At 40.7% G+C, this 22,083-nt stretch overlaps 1 protein-coding gene and 1 long non-coding RNA gene across 2 annotated transcripts in view; one reads left to right on the top strand and one right to left on the bottom strand.

Moving 5' to 3' along the window:
- The window catches only part of PPP2R2A (protein phosphatase 2 regulatory subunit Balpha), a 20,816-nt gene extending 2,772 nt beyond the window's left edge, over window positions 1-18,044 (bottom strand). The window contains exons 1-9 of the mRNA XM_072402958.1: window positions 17,888-18,044; window positions 10,162-10,236; window positions 6,068-6,159; window positions 4,762-4,924; window positions 3,754-3,866; window positions 3,447-3,624; window positions 2,692-2,856; window positions 1,902-2,071; window positions 1,088-1,179 (exon numbers count right to left, since the gene is read on the bottom strand). Of these exons, the coding sequence (XP_072259059.1) occupies window positions 1,088-1,179; window positions 1,902-2,071; window positions 2,692-2,856; window positions 3,447-3,624; window positions 3,754-3,866; window positions 4,762-4,924; window positions 6,068-6,159; window positions 10,162-10,236; window positions 17,888-17,894 (1,055 nt within the window). The 5' untranslated portion in view covers window positions 17,895-18,044. The remainder of the gene's footprint in view (window positions 1-1,087; window positions 1,180-1,901; window positions 2,072-2,691; window positions 2,857-3,446; window positions 3,625-3,753; window positions 3,867-4,761; window positions 4,925-6,067; window positions 6,160-10,161; window positions 10,237-17,887) is intronic.
- A 1,377-nt stretch (window positions 18,045-19,421) lies between these two features.
- The window catches only part of LOC140324832 (uncharacterized), a 12,104-nt gene continuing 9,442 nt past the window's right edge, over window positions 19,422-22,083 (top strand). Inside the window, exon 1 of the long non-coding RNA XR_011919579.1 lies at window positions 19,422-20,345. This is a non-coding gene — a long non-coding RNA (uncharacterized lncRNA). The remainder of the gene's footprint in view (window positions 20,346-22,083) is intronic.

Raw genomic sequence — 22,083 nt, 5'->3', positions numbered from 1 at the left:
AATCAACTCCAGGCCTTTTATCTGCTTAATTGATAATGACATAACGAAGGAATTGCCCACACCAGCCCATGAAATAACCTTTGAGTGAATTGTCCAATTACTTTTGAGCCCCTGAAATGAAGTGATTGTGTAATAAAGGATTTAGTTCCTCACATTTTATGCAATCTTGTTGTTCAACCCACTGAATTAAAGCTGAAAGTCTACAGTTCAACTGCACCTGAGTCGTTTTATTTAAAATTAAATTGTGGTAATGTACAAAACCAAAATTAGAAAAAAGTTGTCTGTCCAAATATTTATGGACCCAATTGTATATAGAATTTCATATAATATATATGCTACTGTACAGTTTTATTACAGGTGTCAGTATTTTTGTGCACCCTTTTTTAATAGATTTTTGCGTTTTTTTTATTTAAGGTTTAATATTAAATTTAATAAATATTGGGCATATTTCGGTGAGTTATGTCTAAGAATTATAGGCCTACAATTTAAAATAAATTTTCATGTAAACAATGTACCGCTTTTTGCAAAAAAAATAAAAAAATGCGGAGAGAATTAGAACGCCAGGGGAATTAAAGTGTATAAAACGTGTGCTGCGATTTCACATGAATATCGGAATTTCTGTTGATTACCCTTTACAATGTTAGCTGTGACTGACTGTGCTGTGGATTTATATTCGAGTCAAAGCATTTTAAGGTAAAAGTACCTTGGTTTATATCTGGATTGGCTTATGTTTAAAAATATATATATGGTATTAAAAAAAATAATTGTACTTTATGTACTTGATGCTTTGTACTTTAAAGTACTTAGCGCCTCCTGATCAACGGAACGAAGTTAGTGAACTGGCTATTATTATTATTAGCAAACAGGATTTATATAGCGCCAACATATTACTCAGCACTGTACATTAAATAGGGGTTGCAAATGACAGACAAATACAGACAGTGACACAGAAGGCGAGGACCCTGCCCCAAAGAGCTTACAATCTAGGAGGTGGGGGATGTAGCCAACATGTTGCTGCTGCCTTTCAACTAACCACTGACCTACTGAAAATCAAACAGTGGGTCTAGCTCAATGTAACAAAACTTACTTGTCAGGTCCATTCCAGCAGCATTCAAACTTGTCAAAGATGCAGTCATTTTCATATAAGGAGCACAATTTACTCCTGAGGTATTCATGTACCTGTAAAGGAGACACAGATGTATCACTAATCATGACGTACACAAGCCCTCTACATTACAGACCATTATCAACATTGTCATTTTAGGGCAAGATTGATCCACACGTTATATATTCACAATACACTGAAGACACAAAGTACATTAGAGGAAAGCAAAGAATATTTTAGTAGTTGGTTTACATTATCGCATTTCCACAACAAGCTACCATCTGCTTTTAATGGACACCAATTTTTTTTCTCACACTAGTGCTCTGTAATTTTGCCAGTGTTTACACGCAGCACTGCAGGTCACGTGTGTTTGTGTGTTGTGTTACCATTCATTCAGCACCACAGATACCTCTCTTTAGTAGACATAATACCATACACTACTCTGCATTGGGGCCTTTTCATTCACAGCATGAAGGATTTCTTTGTGCATTCAGCAGCCCATTCAGATGAATAACCTGTCCGAACACACATGCTAACACATGGCAACATTCTTTTATAAAATGCATGAAACAGTCTAGTGCAGGGATGAACGATTCCAGTCCTTGAGGACCCGGATCCATACACATTTTTGTATATTTCTGTAACCCCCACCAGTAAATATAGGGGGGGAATACTTTACAATAAGTCAGAAAATGACCTTAGCATGTTTGTGGCCCTTGAGGGTTGGAAAACTGGTTTGGAAAATGCTGATTAAGGTGTTTGGGTGACCCTGTAGCTCTGATTATTTCTCAAATACCTGATATGTTTCCACGGGACGGTTTTCCATGTTTAAGTCCCAGATTTTGACAGACAAGTAATCCCTGGTCATCATATATCTGCCATTATGGCTGAACTTCACATCTGATATAGAAGAGATGATCTCTGAGAAGAATGACCTATTGCTGGGATCTTCTGGTTCTTCAAACACTAGGGGTATAGAAGAAGGTCAATTTAAGAGGCAAAGCAATGCAAACAATCAAGTAAAGCAAATTGCATCGGTTATAAACCATCTAGTAAATAAAACCAGTAAAATAAAAATGTGTAGTATCATAAATGTTTTTCTAAGTGTAGCTGTTGAAACAATTCACCTAAACGCTAAACTTCTGTCAATATTGGCACCAAACAAAGTATTTGTTCCCCAAGACCCGCAGGGACCAGCAGGACCCCGGGGGAAAGCAACAGAGCAAGGTAAGTAGGGTTTTTTTTTTTTAGTTAAAAGCGACCTCGAGTGTGACTCCATGTCACACTTACCACGTTTTGCATGTAAAATCCACCCCGAGTCACACTCGGGGTTACCGCTGGGGGGGGGGGGGGGGGGGGGGGGGTTAATGACAGGTAAGCAGCTAACAGTCACCAGGTACCCAATACTTTGAAAATTGTATCTGTTCCCTTCCATTACATAATGTCTGACTAAAAGTACAGCTTAAAAACCAAACAAGGAAGCAAAGCAGTTTTCCTGGTTAAGACCAGTAACATGCTAAAGGGAAAGCAAACACCCATGTTTGTCTTCAAGAACACAATAAGTTGTACTGTAATATACAACTTACATTTGGAGTGACGATCACAGAGAGCAGATTCTCGCATGTCACACAGCCGGATGGTGCCTTTGCTGCTACTGTATACAAAAGTATTGCAATGATGTGGGTGGAATTCTGCTGCTGTGATCACCTCTGTCAGCTCTTCCATGTTGGCAGGTTTAATATCTACGATGTCTGGAAATAGGCTGGTGAAGGAAACTACTAAAACGTTTCATTTAACAGAACAGAAGCAAAAAGAAGTGTAATGGACTAGTGATCATGTGAGTACAACAAAGACAAAAGAATGGCTCAGGCAAAGTGATGTGTTGGAATTGCTGCAATTTATACTGAAAAATTCATTTATATGAAGACCATACAACACTTCCCTAGCATATATTCCATAATATATTGTGTATATGTAATCATTGTACAAATATCCTGTTCCTTACAAATCACAAGTGTTAGCTGAAACTCATGAACGGGAGGAAAAAAAAAAACTATTTTAGTTGCAAAAAACAGTAATTTTTGTATTAATGTTTTATGTGGGTTGTTTTTTTTTTAAATAAAAAGTTCTTTGTAAAACACAGCTGATGTCCCATTATTTTCAGCCCTGGGAACGTTAGGTGAGGGTATTATCTGCATGGAGTTTGAATGTTCCTCCTGTGTATGTAAGGTGTTTCACCCACAAAAAAAAACAAAAAAAACATACTGGTTGGCCTCAGACTAGGTTAATGACAAAAACAGAAATGAATAAAAATGTCTATTTTATGAAAAACAAAGGATACTAAAGCTCCTGTCTGTAATTTCCAAGTGCCAAAGGTTGATCCGAAGGTCATCTGCTGACAAATAAGTCTCATAGTCGCTGTTCACGGAGATGGAATTGATGTGATATGTGTGAGCATTAGCGAATATCCTACGAGGGCTTGCTTCAACCATTAGATCCATGGGGCGGAATACTGGCACCTAGAGTGGAAAAAAAGATTGGGTGAACATTCAGAGTTACCCATTTATTTGTGGAACACCACCGAGTCTGGCTTTTTATCTCCAAAGACACAAATACTGAACACTGTACTGCAATGCAGGACAACGTACCCTGAGTGTGGTCACAGTGGTTGGATCCCTATACCTTCCATTCTCCTCCTTCAGGTTGTAACCTTCTGGTCTCTTGTCACGTTCACTGATTTTCCACAACTTGATAGTTTTATCTGGAAGAAACACATGACCATATTGATGGGTTAAACATGATGAAGTGGGGAAAAAAGTCACAAAATTTTTTAGGAATAATTTCTGGAAAACACTGCAGTTACATTGCATTCCAGTGAAAAAATTTAAAAGTTTTTATAGATAACATTCATCAGGCTGGAGTATGGGGAACAGAAACAGTTACCTGGAAGAGAAATACACAATCTGACTGAATGTTTGTTCTGTGTCTATGGTCAAGACGCAAGGAAATCAGGGAAATTGCAATTATAGAAGCTTATTCATTGTTTCAACCAAGGGACCTAAGCAACTCTAAAGCCACACAAAAAGAGCTTTGGAAGTTTTAAGCAAATTGAAGTTTCACAAATTTTCATAATTAAAGCAAAGTTTACTACAATTTTTATTCATTTACACTTGAACTTGGAAACACCTTTGCCCGATTTACTGATATGCAGGTAAGGAATACTGCTTGAAGCAAGCCCAGAACTGTTTATGGTTATAAATTGCCGACAATCAGATTCTCTAGGCAGAGATAGGTGGCACTAGAAATGGAGGTGTGGAGATCTATCTATTGCAGTTCACAAAAGATAAAATATTATGTAATTGAACCCAACATCCTCCAACAGTAAATTGTCAGTTACAACACCTTAACTGCTGTTATATTAAGACAGCGTGCACAATTCATAATCTGATGGTTATTGTCTTCACTGTCATTTACATCTGGATCTCAACTAGGCCAAGCAGCTGGTCAGTTGTCCAAAAGCTCGTCAGTTCGTGTCCGAACACGAAGGGAGAAAATTAACTTACAAAACTTTCAGCCCCTATAAACATGTAAAAATGAAAGTATAACCCATAGGAAAAGGAATTCATGGGTGATACAAGCTTTGTTAGAAGACTCACCATTTGTAGACAACAGGAACTGAGCTGCATTTTTCTGTGGTAACCATCTGATTTTGTTGATTTTCTCTTCAATTTCTAAACTCTTCAAGTAGTCAAATTCAGGCTCGTGGCTTTGAAAAGTGCTATACACACTGTACTCGCCTCTATGATACGGGCTCTTACTCTGCAATAAAAACATTTATAGGAAATTCTCTCATATGTAGAAAATGCAATAATACATTCTGCTTCCACAACAGATTTATCTAGAATATTATAGCTATTTAAAAGGTGGCACAAACTATGGTGAAAAGGTCACCAATTACCAGGACAGGCCAGACTGTATTTAGTTTCATTGATTTGTATGTCCTATTGAAAGAAATAATCAGATGAGGAACACCTTCCAACATGTTCCTGAACTAAAAAAAAAACAATCAGACGGGTATCTTTAAAATAAGGAACTTTCATTGTTACATAGGGGTATTCTGATATTTTAGTATTTACTTGCATGCTTACGATCAGAGCAAAAGGATAATGGGTTTAGTGGCAAGCTGCAATCTTATCCCAGCTTGAAGCTCAGGGCTAATAGAACACGTTGTCACACATCACATTAAAAGAAAAGCTTTTGTGAAATGTAATTTCTCTCTCTTTCTAACAGTTCAAACAGTTATCAGTTAGCAACTCTGAGCTTCAGTCTAACATGTGGCTCTTCCACATTTCTAAACAGACGGAGAAAATTCAACAAACTATCAGCATACCCAGCTATCTTTAGGGAAGCACATTCTAACAAATGGCCATTTCTGTCTGGTTCTCTTCAAGATGCCTAAAGCCAACAGAAATACAATCACTCAGTAGTCGTTTCTAACTGTACAAGTATGGAAAGAACAGGAGGCAAAAATGGTAAATCTCCATTTGTCTAATCCCACACAAAAGGAATGCATGAATTCTAATGAATGTACATTAAAAACCTGAAAAATACACACAACATAATACATTTAAACCTGCAACCCTTTACTAGATCTTGGAATGACATCTATGGGGTTTGGTAATGATTTTGCTAGAACATGGAAAACAAACTACAAATAAATCACAAATGCAGCAGTTACTTGCACACATTGAGGTTATAACCCTGGCAAAGTCTGCAGTTAAGATGGACTGACTTTGTATGTTTCAGGTTTGTAATCCAAGTAGCAAAATTTAGGAACTACATTGCTGTTAGAAAAGTAGATTTCCCTGCAGCGGTCGGCACCGTTTGCCCTGTATTTCTCCGCAGCAGAGGTTCAAATTAAATCCTGGATGGGAAATATTTGCAGCATTAGAGGGTACTAACCTCCTGCTGAAAGATGACCACACGTCCTCCCTTATCTCCTGTGGCCAATAACTCTCCAGAATGATTAAATTCTACTGTGGAAATAATATCCGCTGTAATAAAAATAAAGCACAAAGTTACAATTGCATAGAAAATAAAAGACACGTCACAGTAGAACATAAATTACCTCAAGAAGTACAACAAGATCACAGAAACCAACCAGCTATGCTTGTGGAGTCATCATCAACCTGCAAATGTCATGTCCACAAGTTGCCAAACAGTCCTGAGATTTCATCTCACAGCAAGAAAAAAAAAAAAGTTTTTCACCTTAATTTATTAATGAAGGGTTAGACCTAATGCTGTGCCGAGTGTTAAAGCCATGTTATTCTTAGTTACAGTATACTTGTTTTAAGAAGTCTGATCATATTAATCCATCTCTGACCAGACTTACAGGAATTACTTCTGAATCTTCTACCCGACCAGATAAAAATTACTAGCGGTCAATTGCTCAACTTCTGGATGAGCCAGGGGGCGTTAGGTCAGAACAAACTACCGGCTGGGCCGTATCTGGCCTATAGGCCAAAGTTTGCCGACCTCTGATATAAATGGATGAGTGCGTAACACAGGTAAATATTAGGCCAGTCTGTGTCAACCATTCAAAATAATTTTCAGGGAATCCCAGATATAATTTTTCTATCCACAGCTCACAATACATTAGTGTGAGGGTCAGTGGCAAGAAAAGCCAAAAATATCATTGGTGTCACCTAAACTGACCTGAGAGGCACAAACTGCTCATGGAACCTGTGGAGGAACCCTGGCTTAGAAGCATTAGACACAGCCTAACCTGCCATTAATGACACGCAGCATTTAACTTGTGGAGACAAGTCTGGGAAAACTGGTCTGGGAGTTTCCAAACAAACTATGGAAAGTTTTCTTTTATCATCCCATGGATTAAATGGTAAATGTACATGGCTTGAGTAGTAATAGTATAGCTTTCCTATTTTGCAGCCATAGATTTAAATCTAATGTCTCAGCACTGCTTTGCCTGTATTAAAGTATTTAATGTAGAGCGCTGCGTAATATGTTGGCGCTATATAAATCCTGTTTATTAATAATAATAATAATATTATTATTATTATTATTATTATTAATAATAATAATAATAAAAGTAGACCTAAACTCAAATTTTACTTTACATAAGAGGGCTTAAAAAAAAAAAAAAAAGATGAAGGCCCGTCCTTTCTGTCACAGCGATTGCAGCCTCCTGGGATGGAGGCTTCCGGCTGCTCATTCTGCACATGACCGATCTCATGCATGCACAGATTAGGCATTTTCCTTCACTGAGGTGAGAGATGCCGATCTTTTTTTCCCCTTTACAGCGGGCTACATTATCCGATCAAGTGATGTAGCCAGAAGAAGGAGGCCAAAGATGGCAGCGGCCAGGCCAGGACAAAGAATAATTCCAGAACTGTTTGGGACCGGATGGAGGAAAGCTCCAGCACCATCGAAGGATTTGCAGAATTAAAGGTAAGTGTGATTTTTTTCTTTTCACTCATTTGAATGCCTGGCTAATAATGAAGCTGATAATAAAATCACATGGCCACTCATTTTGATAGCAATAAATGTAAAGAATTGAAATTCAAATCGTGGCTGAGAGAACCTGGCAGGGACAGCAGCATTATCCCTCTATAAGCACCTAAGCTAAATGAAACCTAAGTTTTAAAATGCTGAGCTAGGGACTAACAAAATGGGGCTGGAGTGAACTAGAACATTACAGCAAAGCTTGGGTGTTCCAATACACTGAAAGGTATCAGGAAAACAACCATTTACTTTGTTGTTACCTTCCTAACTTCCTGCATGCAAGCTTTTGTAACTCTCCAGAGTTTGTGCCTCATTTTTATAACCCTACTTTACTACAGGACAGAGCAGTACTGTAATAGTGAAGGTATGGGCGGAAGCACAGCATGCAGTCGTACAAAGGCTACATCACTGGAATATTAGTATAAAGTAGGTACAGAAGTACTTCAAATAAAAAGGAATCACAAAACATTAAGCACCAACTTTTTTTTTTACATGTGACAGCAAACTGAGTGCATTTTCCCTTCCTTCACAGGACTATGGAAATCTCCATGTAAAAATGACAAATAACACAAAGATCCTGAAAAACAAAACTCTAATCAGAGATCCTGAACAAATCTCCGTAATCCTGTAAGAAGTATAAAATAAATCAAATCATTTTTGTGTGTAGAATGAATCATTTGAGTAATGCGGAGCCCCCGCCCATTTATTGGCCTAGTAAGAGAATTCCAATATAAATAAACTAGAGCAAATGGCAGCTAACAAGTAGTTCATTTTTTAGGACCCCCCACTGCCAGCATAGATTATGGGGTTATAAGGGGCACCAGGCTGTCATCCTCACCATCAACACATTTGTGCTTTTTGGATGTCTGGATTTACTTTCCTATTGAAGCCAATAGCCCCCGGGAACAGGGTTGTGCAGTTTGAAGTTTCTGGTACCCCAGTAGCTTGATTTTTAATATACAGAGCACAAGCAACATGCAAGAAAATGTCATCACTGCCAATGAGAACGAGTGATTGCTGCAGAACTAAACTCACACTTTCAGATGGGTTTAGAGATGATATAAAGTTATATTGATCTGTCTAAACCCCCTAAACAGTCCAAAAACTGCTCTGACACCCCCCCCCCCCCCCCCCCCCCTTCTCTATCGCTGAGGTGAGGCCACAAAGGCTCATGGGAGATTAACATCATCAAAGAGGAAAAAAAGCATTAAACTTGATGAATAATCAAAGCAATGAGTGGTTCTAAACTGTCCTGATTGATCAGCGAGTTTAGTGCTTTTATTTTTCCCTGTCATGTGATGATGTGTCTCCAGTGCCATCCCTGGCTGCTTATGTCAGATGTGGGGGGGGGGGGGGGGATGTCAGCTCTTCAGCAGGGACACTGCACACCCGAACTAAAAGATCTTTATTGGGGTCACCAGACACCACAGATGGGGGTGACAACACAGGTAAGGATAACAACGGGCTCCACGGATAGGGGGTGACAACACTAATTAGGATAACTGACCAAACACAGAAGACAACACACTGACTGATTGGTTAGAGTAGTGGTTGCCAACCTTTTCAGACCCACAGACCACTAAATTTACCTGCTCCAGACTGTGCATGTGTGGGGATCCCTCTCATGTGGAAATTATGCCCATAGAGACGTCATGATGCCAGAACCCAGCCACTCGCTCATCGCAGGTCTGAGCCAGAGACACAACCTGCCCACTGCCCCGTGCCTGCCATCTGTACGGGGCACATGGCCCCGGCTCTGGCCGGTGGGCCCTCCCAGCGGGGTTCTTCTCCTGACCCCACTCTGCCAGAACCGTGGACCCCCAGTTGGCAACCGCTTGGTTAGAGAGCAGGGCAGAGAAGGTGGTCAGGACTGGATGGCATTGCAATTTGCCACAGGCAAGATGTCCGCTTCCATACATATAGTAAGGGTTTTCATGGAATCCATCTGACACAGCCAGTGCCACCAGGGGGACTGACGTCCCAGTGCAAGAAGGTGAGAATATCTAAATATTAGGCCTGATGTTGGGTCCACTTTAATGTCCTATGCAACAGTTTTACAGCTATATGAAGGTGGTGTCTGCTTTTTGCAGGACCATTGTTCACTGTTTTTTTTTTTATCTAGGTGATACTGAGTGAAAACATCCAGCAAGCCACATGAGCAAGCAGGACCAGCTCTGGAGGACAAGAAGTGAAGGATACTCTGGTACAGACCTGGGTAGGAAAATATGTGGTGAGAATAGGTCACCATGTGGGTAATTTGGGCAAAGCCTCCAGCAATGGTCAGTTATTCTGAGGGCAATTCTCCCTTAATTCTTCAAGGATAACACGAGCAAGGCTTTTGGAAGACAGAAAAAACCTCTGCATTCCATGAATAAAGAATATTACAATATTACTCAACCCTGCACAGGATCACCACTTACCATATCATGTGCATGATTTATAAATCAATGATCCAAATTCAATCCCCTATCATGGAGAGAAATGCAGCTAACTTTGTTTAGTCTGAAATATCCAGAAAGTAGAAATGAACCTACCTTCCGAGACATCATCCTCTACTGCTCCTTTCACCTGAGAAAAACACCATTGAATATCATTGCCTCCACCGGCTCCTGAAAAACAAATAAAAAGTTAGCAGACATTTACAGTTTCCATGTATCACTGTTTTTCAAAAAGGGAAACCAATATATTCCTGAAATGTAACTTCAATGACAAATTGTAAACTTCACTTTAGGAAGCAAACAGATTTACAAAATTTCCCTGCATCCGTTGGATTGTCATGATATGTAATTACTATTGTGCATTGTGACTGCTGAGATCATCTTCTGATCAGACATCTGTACCAAGATCTAATTATAGCTAACCATAGATCATCGGATATTTGCACCACCACCTTAACATCATTTACATAAATTATATAGACCATTATTAAGAGAAAATCCTAATAATCAGAATGACACCACCGTTAGCCTTTTTCCACCTAATGAAGCCATGAGGGTGTCCAAAGACTCTGAGATCACACCAGTGCTTCCAACACCATTCTAGGAATAATCCTCAACAAACCATTTAATGGATTTGTGTTGGGTCTACTACCATCCGAGATCCATCCATAATCTAGACCTGATCTCAGAAAAGATCAGATGGTCCATTGAATCTACCCCACCTTTTTGTATCTGTAACAACCAAATATAGCCGCACCACATTTACATCTGCAATGTGTTTAAATACTTCTTACAACAGTACTTACACTGGTCACATACACACTAGAGCCCTTCCATAAGATATATTTGTGATTATAAGCAATGTATCAAATATATCTTCTAGCTGCTGTAAAGGGGAACTCTATGTATACTCACCCGTCCACGTTGCATCCCCACCATTTTCCTTCTTGTTCCGATCTTCGGTCTCCTTATATCACGGGGATGGTGAATTAATTCAGTACTGGCAGACACATGGAAAGCCAGGATGTGACAGGTATAGCAACAAAATGACTGCTTTTTTAAAGAATTTTTAAAGTTTGTTTCTCTATAAAGAAATCTATTCTTTTTTAAATCAACTGTCAATACACCAAAATGCAGCAAAGATTAGACATAACCCAAGGCAGCACACGCCATACTGCATGGAAGTGATGCTCTAAATTTAGGAGCAGTGCAGAATCATAGCCACACCTTCACAGAAAACTGCATTGGCAGGATCAACCGGGATTGAAGGTGCACATACATACACATAATAACTTCGACCTGAAGCTACCATCTTTAGCTGCTACCCCTATAACATCAACGGAACATACACCCTGGTCCCCCCATGTGGTATTCTTTAAGGAAAATTACTGCACTGAGGGGAGGGGGGGGGGTTGTTGTCAGAGCTGGTAAGTAGACCCTAACAGTTATTAAAGGGACAAGAGTTTGATTTTTTAAATTAAGCTTCTTGTATGTGAATTAATTTGATAAAAAACACACTAACTACCCGCTGTTACAACTCATGTTATATGCACTGCATTACCTGGAACAATTTGTTCCATGTAGACTTGCCTTTGCCATGCAGTATGTATGTAAAATATATCCTTTGTCTACACTAAACAAGAAACAGAAATCAGACTTATTCAACAATAAAAGAGAAACTGTTTCTGATGAATTCTGATTTGTTGTCACAAAGTAACAGTAACCAGGAAAATAAAAATCAACTATTTTCTCCATATAGTTCTATCATCTACCACAACGGGCCAGATTGCTTATAAAGAAAGATCACAAAAACTTCTCTCCCGATCACATCAATATAAAGGAAAGGCTTACAAACACAGACAATTAAAAAGGCACAAAAGCAGCAGAATAAGCACCTGGCTTCATGTGAGAAAAGCTACCCAGAAATATGGCTCTCGGTGAAAACTTCAGGAACATCGAAACCCAGCTGCCATTCACAGAAATCCTGCACCACCCTCCCAGCCTGAGTTCCGCAGAAACAGGAAAAGAGCTATGGCTCAATCTATTCACCCCCGGGCAAAATCTGAAAGCAGCCCTGTAACAACATGCCCAGGATTTTATATTGCTTCTCAGATTAACATACAATTCAAGGATCAGCAACAGCACACCATGCAAGAACCGGTGTTTGGTCCATAAAAGGGTTAGGTCCCAGGGACTGATGTGCTAAAAGATAATGATGCTGCTGGGGGGGGGGGGGGGGGTAAAAGGGTAAAGATTCCAGCACAATGTATGTAAAAGTGGACTGGGGGTCCAAAGATGGCTCTGCATTTCCTCCTGAATGGATGGGAGATCATTTCTTACATTAGTCTGAGAGGATGTGCCAATTCCTGACTATATAGAACAAGGGTACATAATACCCATTCACTACCTGATGGTGGGGGTTACTGAGTGTATTAGGAGTGCAGCAGAAAGACATTTTAATTTGGAAAACACCTGCAAAGTATTGGGAAGCAGAAAATATTTGTAATACAAATCAGAGCCAGGTCCTGCTAAATAAAGGTTGTGCTGCCTTACAATATCACCATGCAGGAACACCAAGACAGAAATCCGTTACCTTACATAGGTCAAGGCAGAAATATTGATATAGAGAGTATTTATACTTGGAAGAAACAATTCACTAAAGCTAGGAATTTATCATTCACACAAATTAAAAGCCTCAAAAATTTAGGACCACAATGGCCAGTGGACAGAGGACATCTCCAGCACAATTCCTATCCCCTGCTTTATTATTTATCACACTATATAAAATTTCATCCAGATCAATCACATCAAAATCCCTTCTTCCTAATTGTGCTGGTTCCATTATTAAAACAATGATCACGACTTGCAACCATTATGTACAAACAAAGCAAATAGTTTTCAAAGTACTCATGATGCACCAGGGAGAGAATTTTTTGGTATTTACTATTATGGAACATATCTGTTTGAGAACGCCTCAGGTCCCAAAGTTAATATTTTATACAGAAATTAACAAGTTGGCTGCACCCCAATTCCACAATGTTGTGTCTAGGTGGGAGTCGGATCTTAAAAGATTAAGACCAGCCGAGGAGTGGCATGGAGCTTGGTCTAGTAGGGTGGCCTCTTGCTCTATAAATACTTTGATGGTGGAATCAGTGTATAAAGTCAGGACCAGAGGATATTTGGTTCCTGCACACCTGAAATATTGTTTGACTCCAGGTACTGTGATGCATATTTGGTGGACCTGTTCCTTTGTTATCCGTTTTTGGGGCAGAGTTTTCAGACTTTAGTCTTTTACGTACTCATGTATCTAGGGGCCCCAGGTTGGCTTTATTACATTTGAAACTGGCAAGTTTGTCTAATACCCAAATTGTATTATGTTCTTATATTTTGATAGCTGCTAAACAGACCATAGCTGGTAACTGAAAGAAGTAATCTATTCCACTTCATGAGGTTAAGCTTAGGGTGGACAATATGTTTATCAATGAGAAAATATCTAGTATTTTAAATGATGCCCATGATAAATTTGCACTTACCTGGGAGCCCAGAATTCATTACTAGATGCCTAATTTAAATATGTCCCTATTTACTACATGGAGATGATAGGATTGCCACAATTTACGGGTTTAGGCTCTCTGTAACTATGCAAAGTTAGTAACCCGTCATTTGTTTTCTATCTGTTGAACCTTATTTTCTTTATTTCCACCCCCCCTCCTTTTTTTCTTTGTTATTATTGTTATGCATCTGAAAGCTTATCACTGTTATATTTGTAACAAGATTTAATATATGTAAATGGTTAGAATTTTGTACTTTTTTTTACAAAAATGTAATAAAACCAGAAAAGCAAATTATATTATATTGCATGAAAGAAAAGCCATTCCAAAACTGGGTGGGAAATTCCAGAATATTTCCTGGCATATAATTGGATGGCTGAAGTCAGCAGAGCTTTACATTTATTGTTCAACAAGTGAATTATCCCTTGCAGAGTGAACAGGATAAACTCCTTCTGTATAATCACTCCATTGTTGTGGTACACAATGCCACCTTGAATTCACAAAGTGTCCGCTGCTAAAGCTACGTTCAGGATGACAAGAGAAGGAGCGATTGGGCACCCCATTGTGCTCTCCCTCACGGGAATGCACAGCAGTCATTTCTGAACTGTCATTTAGCAATCCCCCCAACGCACTGATGAATGACATCAGGGGGCCACTTTTTCCAATGACAACCGTGACTATTCATCAGGTACAACTGTTATTCAACATGTGTAGGTAGCTTTAGGTATGATTCAAGGTGGTATTTGTAGGTCTGTTACTGAGCTGTTGTCAATGGATCCAAAAGATCCACATTGGATGAATAGTGTAGGACACACGTGAGCCGGGAATACTTTGATATGTTTGTGGATTTGTCTATACAAGAATCCATGCATCAAACCTAAAAAATATGTACTTGTTCCGACACGCTGATCATACAAGCAAGGTCTATGGAGAATACATCTACTCCACAGAAGCTTACCTGTCTATATGATCATATACAGGTGAGCCACAGGTACAAGTTACCTGTAAAACTGAATTACAGCATTAATGCACGAAGATCACCCCATCAATAGATGCTACCAGAATGGACTGACCATGAGAGATTATCTGTGGAAATCTAATACCTGTCTATATACAGCAGCAGCCAATACAAAGGGGTCTTTATCACCACATATTCCCTCTATCACAGAGCATGGAAGATTGGCACATCATATGCAGCAGGGGTGCCCAGACTTTTTTGGCTTGCAAGCTACTTATGATGAAGTCAAAATGATCTACCAACAATAAAAATGCTAAACATATATTTATGTATACACCGAGTGTGACACAGAAGTGACTGAAACTAATGAGACATTAAATGGCAGAACATTGCAGTACAAGACTATAGTGACAGGAAAGCCACAGCTCACCTGTCATAGGAGAATGACATGCTGCACAAGAAAAAGAAATGCTAATCTGTACAAAGTTATCTTGGTAATTGAACTCTGACCCCGAGCCTGCACTGACATGGAAGCCCAGCACTGAGGCCCCCACAGCCTTCTCAACAAGGAAAGACACCCCCAACATCCTCAGACGTACAGCAGGTAGGGGTAAGGAAGGGCCCTGGGATCGATCTTCTGCTTGGGGACAGCGCCAGATAAAGACAACTATTGCAGCAAAATGTGTAATATTGATATGTGGGTTTAACATTTACAGGTGTTTATTACAACCTAAACAAATCTCAGCCTCTCTCCATATAGATGAAACCATCTTTGCTCATGGATCATCCAGGGTGACTTATACCTCCTCAGCCATGATACTGACCAAGGGACAGTGCGGTCATATGTCTGCGCCATATAAATACTGTGTAATAATAATAATGTTATTAGTTCTTGGGCAGTTTTTGGACAAATGTGTATTACACAGATCAGATTCTTTGCAATGTGTGTGGTCACTGTTTACTTTTGACTACAGCAGACTGCAAAATCTGGCTGAATAAAAGTAATAACACTGATACCATTGCAGAGTATTGTGGCATGTATTGGGGGGAATTATCCTTTAAGTGCCTAACAATCCATGAAGCAGGCTGTGCACCAACATGCCCTCATGGATTGCCATGTTCATGCTCTGCAATACTTTGCTGAATGCACACAAAATATAGACAAAGAAACTTTAAATATAAAACATCACAAGAGAGCATATATGCAGAGATATAACTTTTCAGTGCTCAGGGTACGAATACCAATTTCTACATTAAAAAGCATTAATGTACATTTATGGACAAAGGGCAAAAGCAATGTACTAAAAGTATGTACTGCAATATAACCTTGTCCCCGTCCATTCTGGATCCATCCAAAGTAAAAGTCTGCACCCCCATTGGGGAGCCCAGGGAGCTCACATTCCACATATTACAAAGCACTAACCCACAGAAAGGGATTTGCTCAGCTTTGCTTCATGTATTAACAGTGGAACTACAAGTCCCAGCACACAAAACAGAAGCCTGAAATAAAATGTCCAATCTCAGTATTACAGCAAGAAAACATATTTTACAAAGGGAGCCATTTCTTCTGTTCTATGGATAGCTGAGAAATCGGGAGAATGACTGAGCGATAGAAAGTCACTAATATGGCAGAAATTTTATGCCAATTTCATAAGGGCAATCTTATCACCAGTCACAGAAAGAGGGGACACTCGCCCATTTGTTTTGCAAGAGAGGGAGTAATGTGGCGGGAAGGGGCGAGCGCTTCTCTTGGCCTGTGCAGAAAGTTAGACCTCAGGTTCAGTTAGTGACAAGCAAACAATTACTCTGCATTGACCAATATGGCTGCACAATGCTAACAATGATTTTAACAATGAGTTTAAAGCAGCCCCTCTGGCTGAATGGTCACACGTGAAACAGGTGACCACGCCAATGCCCTCTGGTACAAGAAATAATATTCAAATCATATATTAAGCAAAGTTTGTGTATTACTGCCATATCCATTAGAAATTATACCTTTCAGAGCCTCCATATGGCTATTTTTCAACTCTCCCCCCCCCCCATATATTCCACCCATTACACAAATATTATATTTGTGGGAGTAAATACACCCCCTGCCATTACACATCATTATTATACACCCCATTTTATAGTCTGTCCCTTATTATACACTGTGATAAAGCCACCCATTATACAGTGAGGGAAAGAAGTATTTGGTCCTCTGCTGATTTTGTATGTTTGTCCTCTGACAAATAAATGAGCGGTCTATAATTGTATTGGAAGGTTTATTGTAGCTGTGTGAGACAGAATAACAACGAAAGAACCCTCAAACACCCCGTGCTGAAATATCAGAGCTTGCTGTGCATTGTAATGAGTGAATAATATTGGATCCCTTCGTACTTGTCGGACATTTCTTGTATTTGGCCCCAGGTTTGCACACATCTCACATCTCTTCTCTTTACAGATCCTCTCCAAGTCAGTAAGGTTTCCAGGCTGATGTTTGGCAACTCAAACCTTCAGCTCCCTCCACAGATTTTCAATGGGATTAAGGTCTGGGCTATGGCTGGGCCACTCCAGGACCTTCATGTGCTTCTTCTGGAGCCGCTCCTTTGTTGCCTTGGCCGTGTGTTTTGGGTCATTGTCATGCTGGAATACCCATCCACAACCCATTTTTAATGCCCTGGCTGAGGAAAGGAATTGCTCACCCAAGATTTGACAGAACATGACCCCGTGCATTGTCCCTATCGATGCAGTGAAGGTGTCCTGTCCCCTTAGCAGAAAAACAGATCTCCTTTGGATCATTCGGATGTTCATTGGCAAACTGCAGACGGGCCCGTACATGTGATATCCTAAGCAGGGGGACCTTGCGGGCTCTGCAAGATTTCAGGCCTTCATGGCGCACTGTGTTACTAATTGTTTTCTTGGTGACTATGGTCCCAGCTGCCCTGAAATCATTGACAAGTTCCCCCCCGTGTAGTTCTGGGCTGCTTTGTCACCGTTCCCATGATGATTGCATCTTACATGGAGCCCCGGACCGAGGGAGATGACAGTTATTTTGTATTTCTTCCATTTGTGAATTATCACACCAACTGTTGTCACCTTCTCACCAAGCTGTGATAGTCTTGTAGCCCATACACACAGAGGGGTTATACATGTGTACATACCCCATCCCCCATCCATTGACAGGCGGACGCTCCGGCCTCCTCCCCCCCGGTCACACACAGCCGGCGGCCCGGTTCTAGTAGCCGGTGTAGAGGTGCAGCGCCCTGCCCGTGTTTCCCCTATGTTCCCTCCAATTCCTCTGCCATGTTCCCCGCCCTGCCCCGTTTCTCACCCGCCATACTGCCCCTGGCCAGTGCAGGTCCCGGGCTCCGGATGGAGGCGGATACCGGGGAGGCCGCTGCCCGGGGCGGGAGGACCGGACTGTGACGCCGCGGCTTCAAGATGGAGGCCTCTAGCACGGTTGCGTCACTGGGCAAGGACTGAGGGAGGAGCTAGAATGAATGGGCGGGGTCTGAGTCGATGATGTCACAGTGGCTGACAGACCGAAGATCTAGTCACGTGTCAGTATATAGGAACGGAGGGGAGGGGCCCCTGATGTGTGGGAGCGCCCGACAGGAGGGGCCCCGGAGCATATATGCAAGGTGCCTCTGATAAGAGTGAACTTGAAGAGAGAATAGGGCCCCTGATGTGTGGGAGCGCCGAGTGGAGGAGCCCCCGATATGTAAGAGTCGGAGCATTCATGAAAGGTGCCTCTGATAAGTGTCAACTTGAGAGGATAGGGGCCCCTTATGTTTGGGAACGCCGATTGAAAGGGCCGCTGTTGTGTGGGATCGCCGAGAGGAGGGGCTTTTGATGTGTGGGAGCACAGAAAAGAGGGGCCCCTGATGTGTGAGAACGCTGACAGGAGGGGCCCCTGTGTGGGAGCATATATGCAAGGTGCCTCTGATAAGTGTGAAAATTAAGAGATGATAGGGGCCCCTGATGTGTTGGAGCGCCGAGAGGAGGGGCCCCTGATATGTGGAAGCGCAGACTGGAGGGGCTCCTGATGTGTGGGAGTGCCAACAGCAAGGGCCCCTGATGTGTGGGAGCACCGAAAGGAGGGGCCCCTGATGTGCATATATGCAAGGTGCCTCTGATAAGTGTGATCATGAAGAGAGGAGAGGGGCCCTTGAGGTAATAGAGGCTTTGGAAGTGTGGGGCCCCTGAAGTGTGATAGTACTAGATAGATGGGGAGAACCCCTGATGTGTGGGAGCCCAGGAAGTAAATTTAGGGGCAAATAATATATATGGATGTACAACAGGAAGACTGAGGTACCCCTTCTGTGTGGGGACCCTGAAGAGAGATTTAGGGGCCCCTGATATGTGGGAACCCAGTAGGGAGATTTTGGGGCCCTTGGCATGGTGATTAGTCCTTAACTGGCCCACATTCATCTTTAGGACTGCTGCCATAGTGGGGGGTTTGCTGGGTGTATCCCCCATTGCGATCCCTGGGTTCATCTTGTTCCTCATTGAGCCCAGAACTTCAGCGGAGGAATTCTGGCAGAATACATGTACTAAGCTCACATCGCTCTGTATCCTGGCACAGGAGGGGCTCTAAGAGAACATGAGGATAATAGGAATGCTTCACTGTGCACAATTCCTAGTGATGTCAATCACAGAGAGGAAGACCCAAAGCTGCTGTTTAGCCCGGTGCCCATTATTATGAGTATTGAAACATATCTGGACCTGCGCATTGCTGCAACAAATGGACTGCAATGGGGCGCCATTAATTATGAATGACACCAACATTTCAGTGCTGCATGTCATTGTGCATTGTGGGTCCATTTTATTGCCTCACATGGGGGGGGGGGGGATTGTGGTGCCATTTCTGGTGATTGTTGGGGTTACACAGAGGAAGCATTTCTATTGGCTAAGGGTTGTCATGGTTGGCTCTGGCAGCCAATGATTTATTCCTGTTATGTCCCCAGACCAGGAATAAATGGGCGACCTTCTGATGGGGACACCAGACAAGAGCTAACTTCCTCCAGGTGTATGTAGAGGAAGAATGGAAGGAAAAAATGACACAAAGATTACCCAGAGGATTTCATTTGTTTTGGCTAATTATGAACCCATTGATCCCTTCGCTGCCTGAATGGTACCCAAAACTGTCCATTGAAATCCTTTCCAGCTCATCAGTTTACTTTGAGCACAAATAACCTCTGAATGATTCCTCAGCGAGATCTTTGCAGTGAGATTTTTTCAATTTTCCAACTTTTGCAGCATGATAAAATCCACCTTCAGAGGGGTTGGGGAGTAAAACTCACCTAAAACATATAAAACTCGAGGTGATAAGATTTATAAGACAGCAAAATGAGAAGAGAAAATGTCGGGTCCCTTTATTCTTCTTTTATTGATCTGTGATTGGCTGTTTTGGGTTTTGTCTGATTGGTATTGTACAGCCGCATTTTGGTAATACATTTTCTGCAGCTGGAACTTTGATGTTCTGATTAGGTTCTGCAAATTTTGCTGATGCCTGATGATGGCGCCGCTGACTGCTGTCCATAGTCAGTGCACATGTGGACTTTTATTTAATCCTATTTCCAGCTTTTATTTCATCCTACCTTTGTTTCTAGCACGTCCGTTGCTTGACCTGTCGTTTCTCTCTGTGAAGACCCAAATATTTATTCTTCTTCAGTGATGGCTCAGAAAGTGGCTCACAAGGGGACCGGCCTGGGACTCTGGACAGCACCAGGGAGGAGAAAAGTATTGCTGCAGTGAAATCTGTGTTTTTTCTTTCTTTGGTGGTACAGGTGTGTCCAATAATTCCCCTAATGCCCATGGTCCTTACCCAGATGTTAAATATATATTCCCTCACTAATGCGCCCTATGTAATGTACAGCACTGCGTAACATGTGGGCGCTATATGAATCCTGTTTCGTATAAATAATAAAAAAGCCAAGCTGCAACTGTTTTCATTCAGCTTGTCCTCTATGTCTTCTGAACTGAAATTCTGAATGGGAATAAAAGGCATTGGAGGTGTTCTGTCATTGAATTTGGGGTTCATCAGCTGGCAATAGCAGAGGATTCCCATCCTAAGGAAGGCAGCACATAAAGTCTGAAGGTCTGGGGATATACCTGGCAAGAACTGGACATGGCACACTTACTATTTACCACTTAGATAAAAATCAACAAAATCTTATTAATTATTTCCAATATCAAAAGTGAAAGCTTTTTAGTATAAATTGAACATCAATAGTTCCATCCTACAAAATGCTAACCTTACTATTCTGACAATGTCTAACCTTCTATGCAGCAATCCTTTTTACCAGGAGGGGAACTCCTGAAATAACTTTCAGGTCTCAGGGAGCCCCTCCTATAATTCCTATACTCACAGATCGGTATATTAGTGTGGGGGTCAGTGGGATGAATTCCTCTTACATTGCTGGCCATTGGGAAGGATGTCACCCTTACAGATAGCCACAACAAAATCATTGGGGTCGCTTACACTGACCTGAGGGGTGCAAATTGTTCACTGCCCCAGGGACCCCTTCTATTATATCCACAGCTCAAATCATCTGATTTATTGAACCTGACAATGAGCTTACTGGACTCAATGATCTCCACAGTCACCAGATATTACTCCAGGGGAACACTTTGCTTTGATGTAATAGAAGAAGATTTACATTGTAGATGTAGAATTGCAGTTTCTGTATGATGCTATACCGATGAATCTATACCATGAAGAATGATAGCAGTTCTAACTCAGTACTAGCAAGATGTACCTAATAAAGTGGCCAGAGAAAATCAAGTACAAATTCACTACAATTCCCATATTAAAATCTACCCATTCAATGTAATGTCTTAATGTTTAGTGTTGTCACCAAAACAGGAAGTTTTACTAGAGCCACTATTCCAGTCACCTTATCACATCTCTGCTCCAGTAAGGCCAGACAAATCATGGCGGCCACTATAATAAGCTGGGCAATACCTCTTCATTGGGCTGACCCAAATAATATATGGATATCGATAATATAATATATGGATATGGATATTATAATATATGGATAATATATGGATATGGGTAATATAATATACGGATAATATAATATATGGATATGAAAATTATAATATATTGATATGGATAATATACTATATGGATATGGATAATATACTATATGGATATTATAATATATGGATATGGGTAATATAATATATGGATATAGATAATATAATATACGGATAATATAATATATGGATATGATAATATATGGATATGGGTAATATAATATATGGATATAGATAATATAATATACGGATAATATAATATATGGATATGAAAATTAGAATATAATAATATGGATAATATACTATATGGATATGGATAATATATGGATATGGATAATATAATATATGGATATGGATATTATATAGATATCGATAATATAATATATGGATATGGATATTATAATATATGGATATGGGTAATATAATATATGGATATAGATAATATAATATACGGATAATATAATATATGGATATGAAAATTAG

Source organism: Pyxicephalus adspersus, chromosome 2, assembly GCF_032062135.1.
Source record: "Pyxicephalus adspersus chromosome 2, UCB_Pads_2.0, whole genome shotgun sequence".
NCBI lineage: Eukaryota > Metazoa > Chordata > Amphibia > Anura > Pyxicephalidae > Pyxicephalus > Pyxicephalus adspersus.
This window is presented reverse-complemented; position numbering and strand designations above follow the sequence as displayed.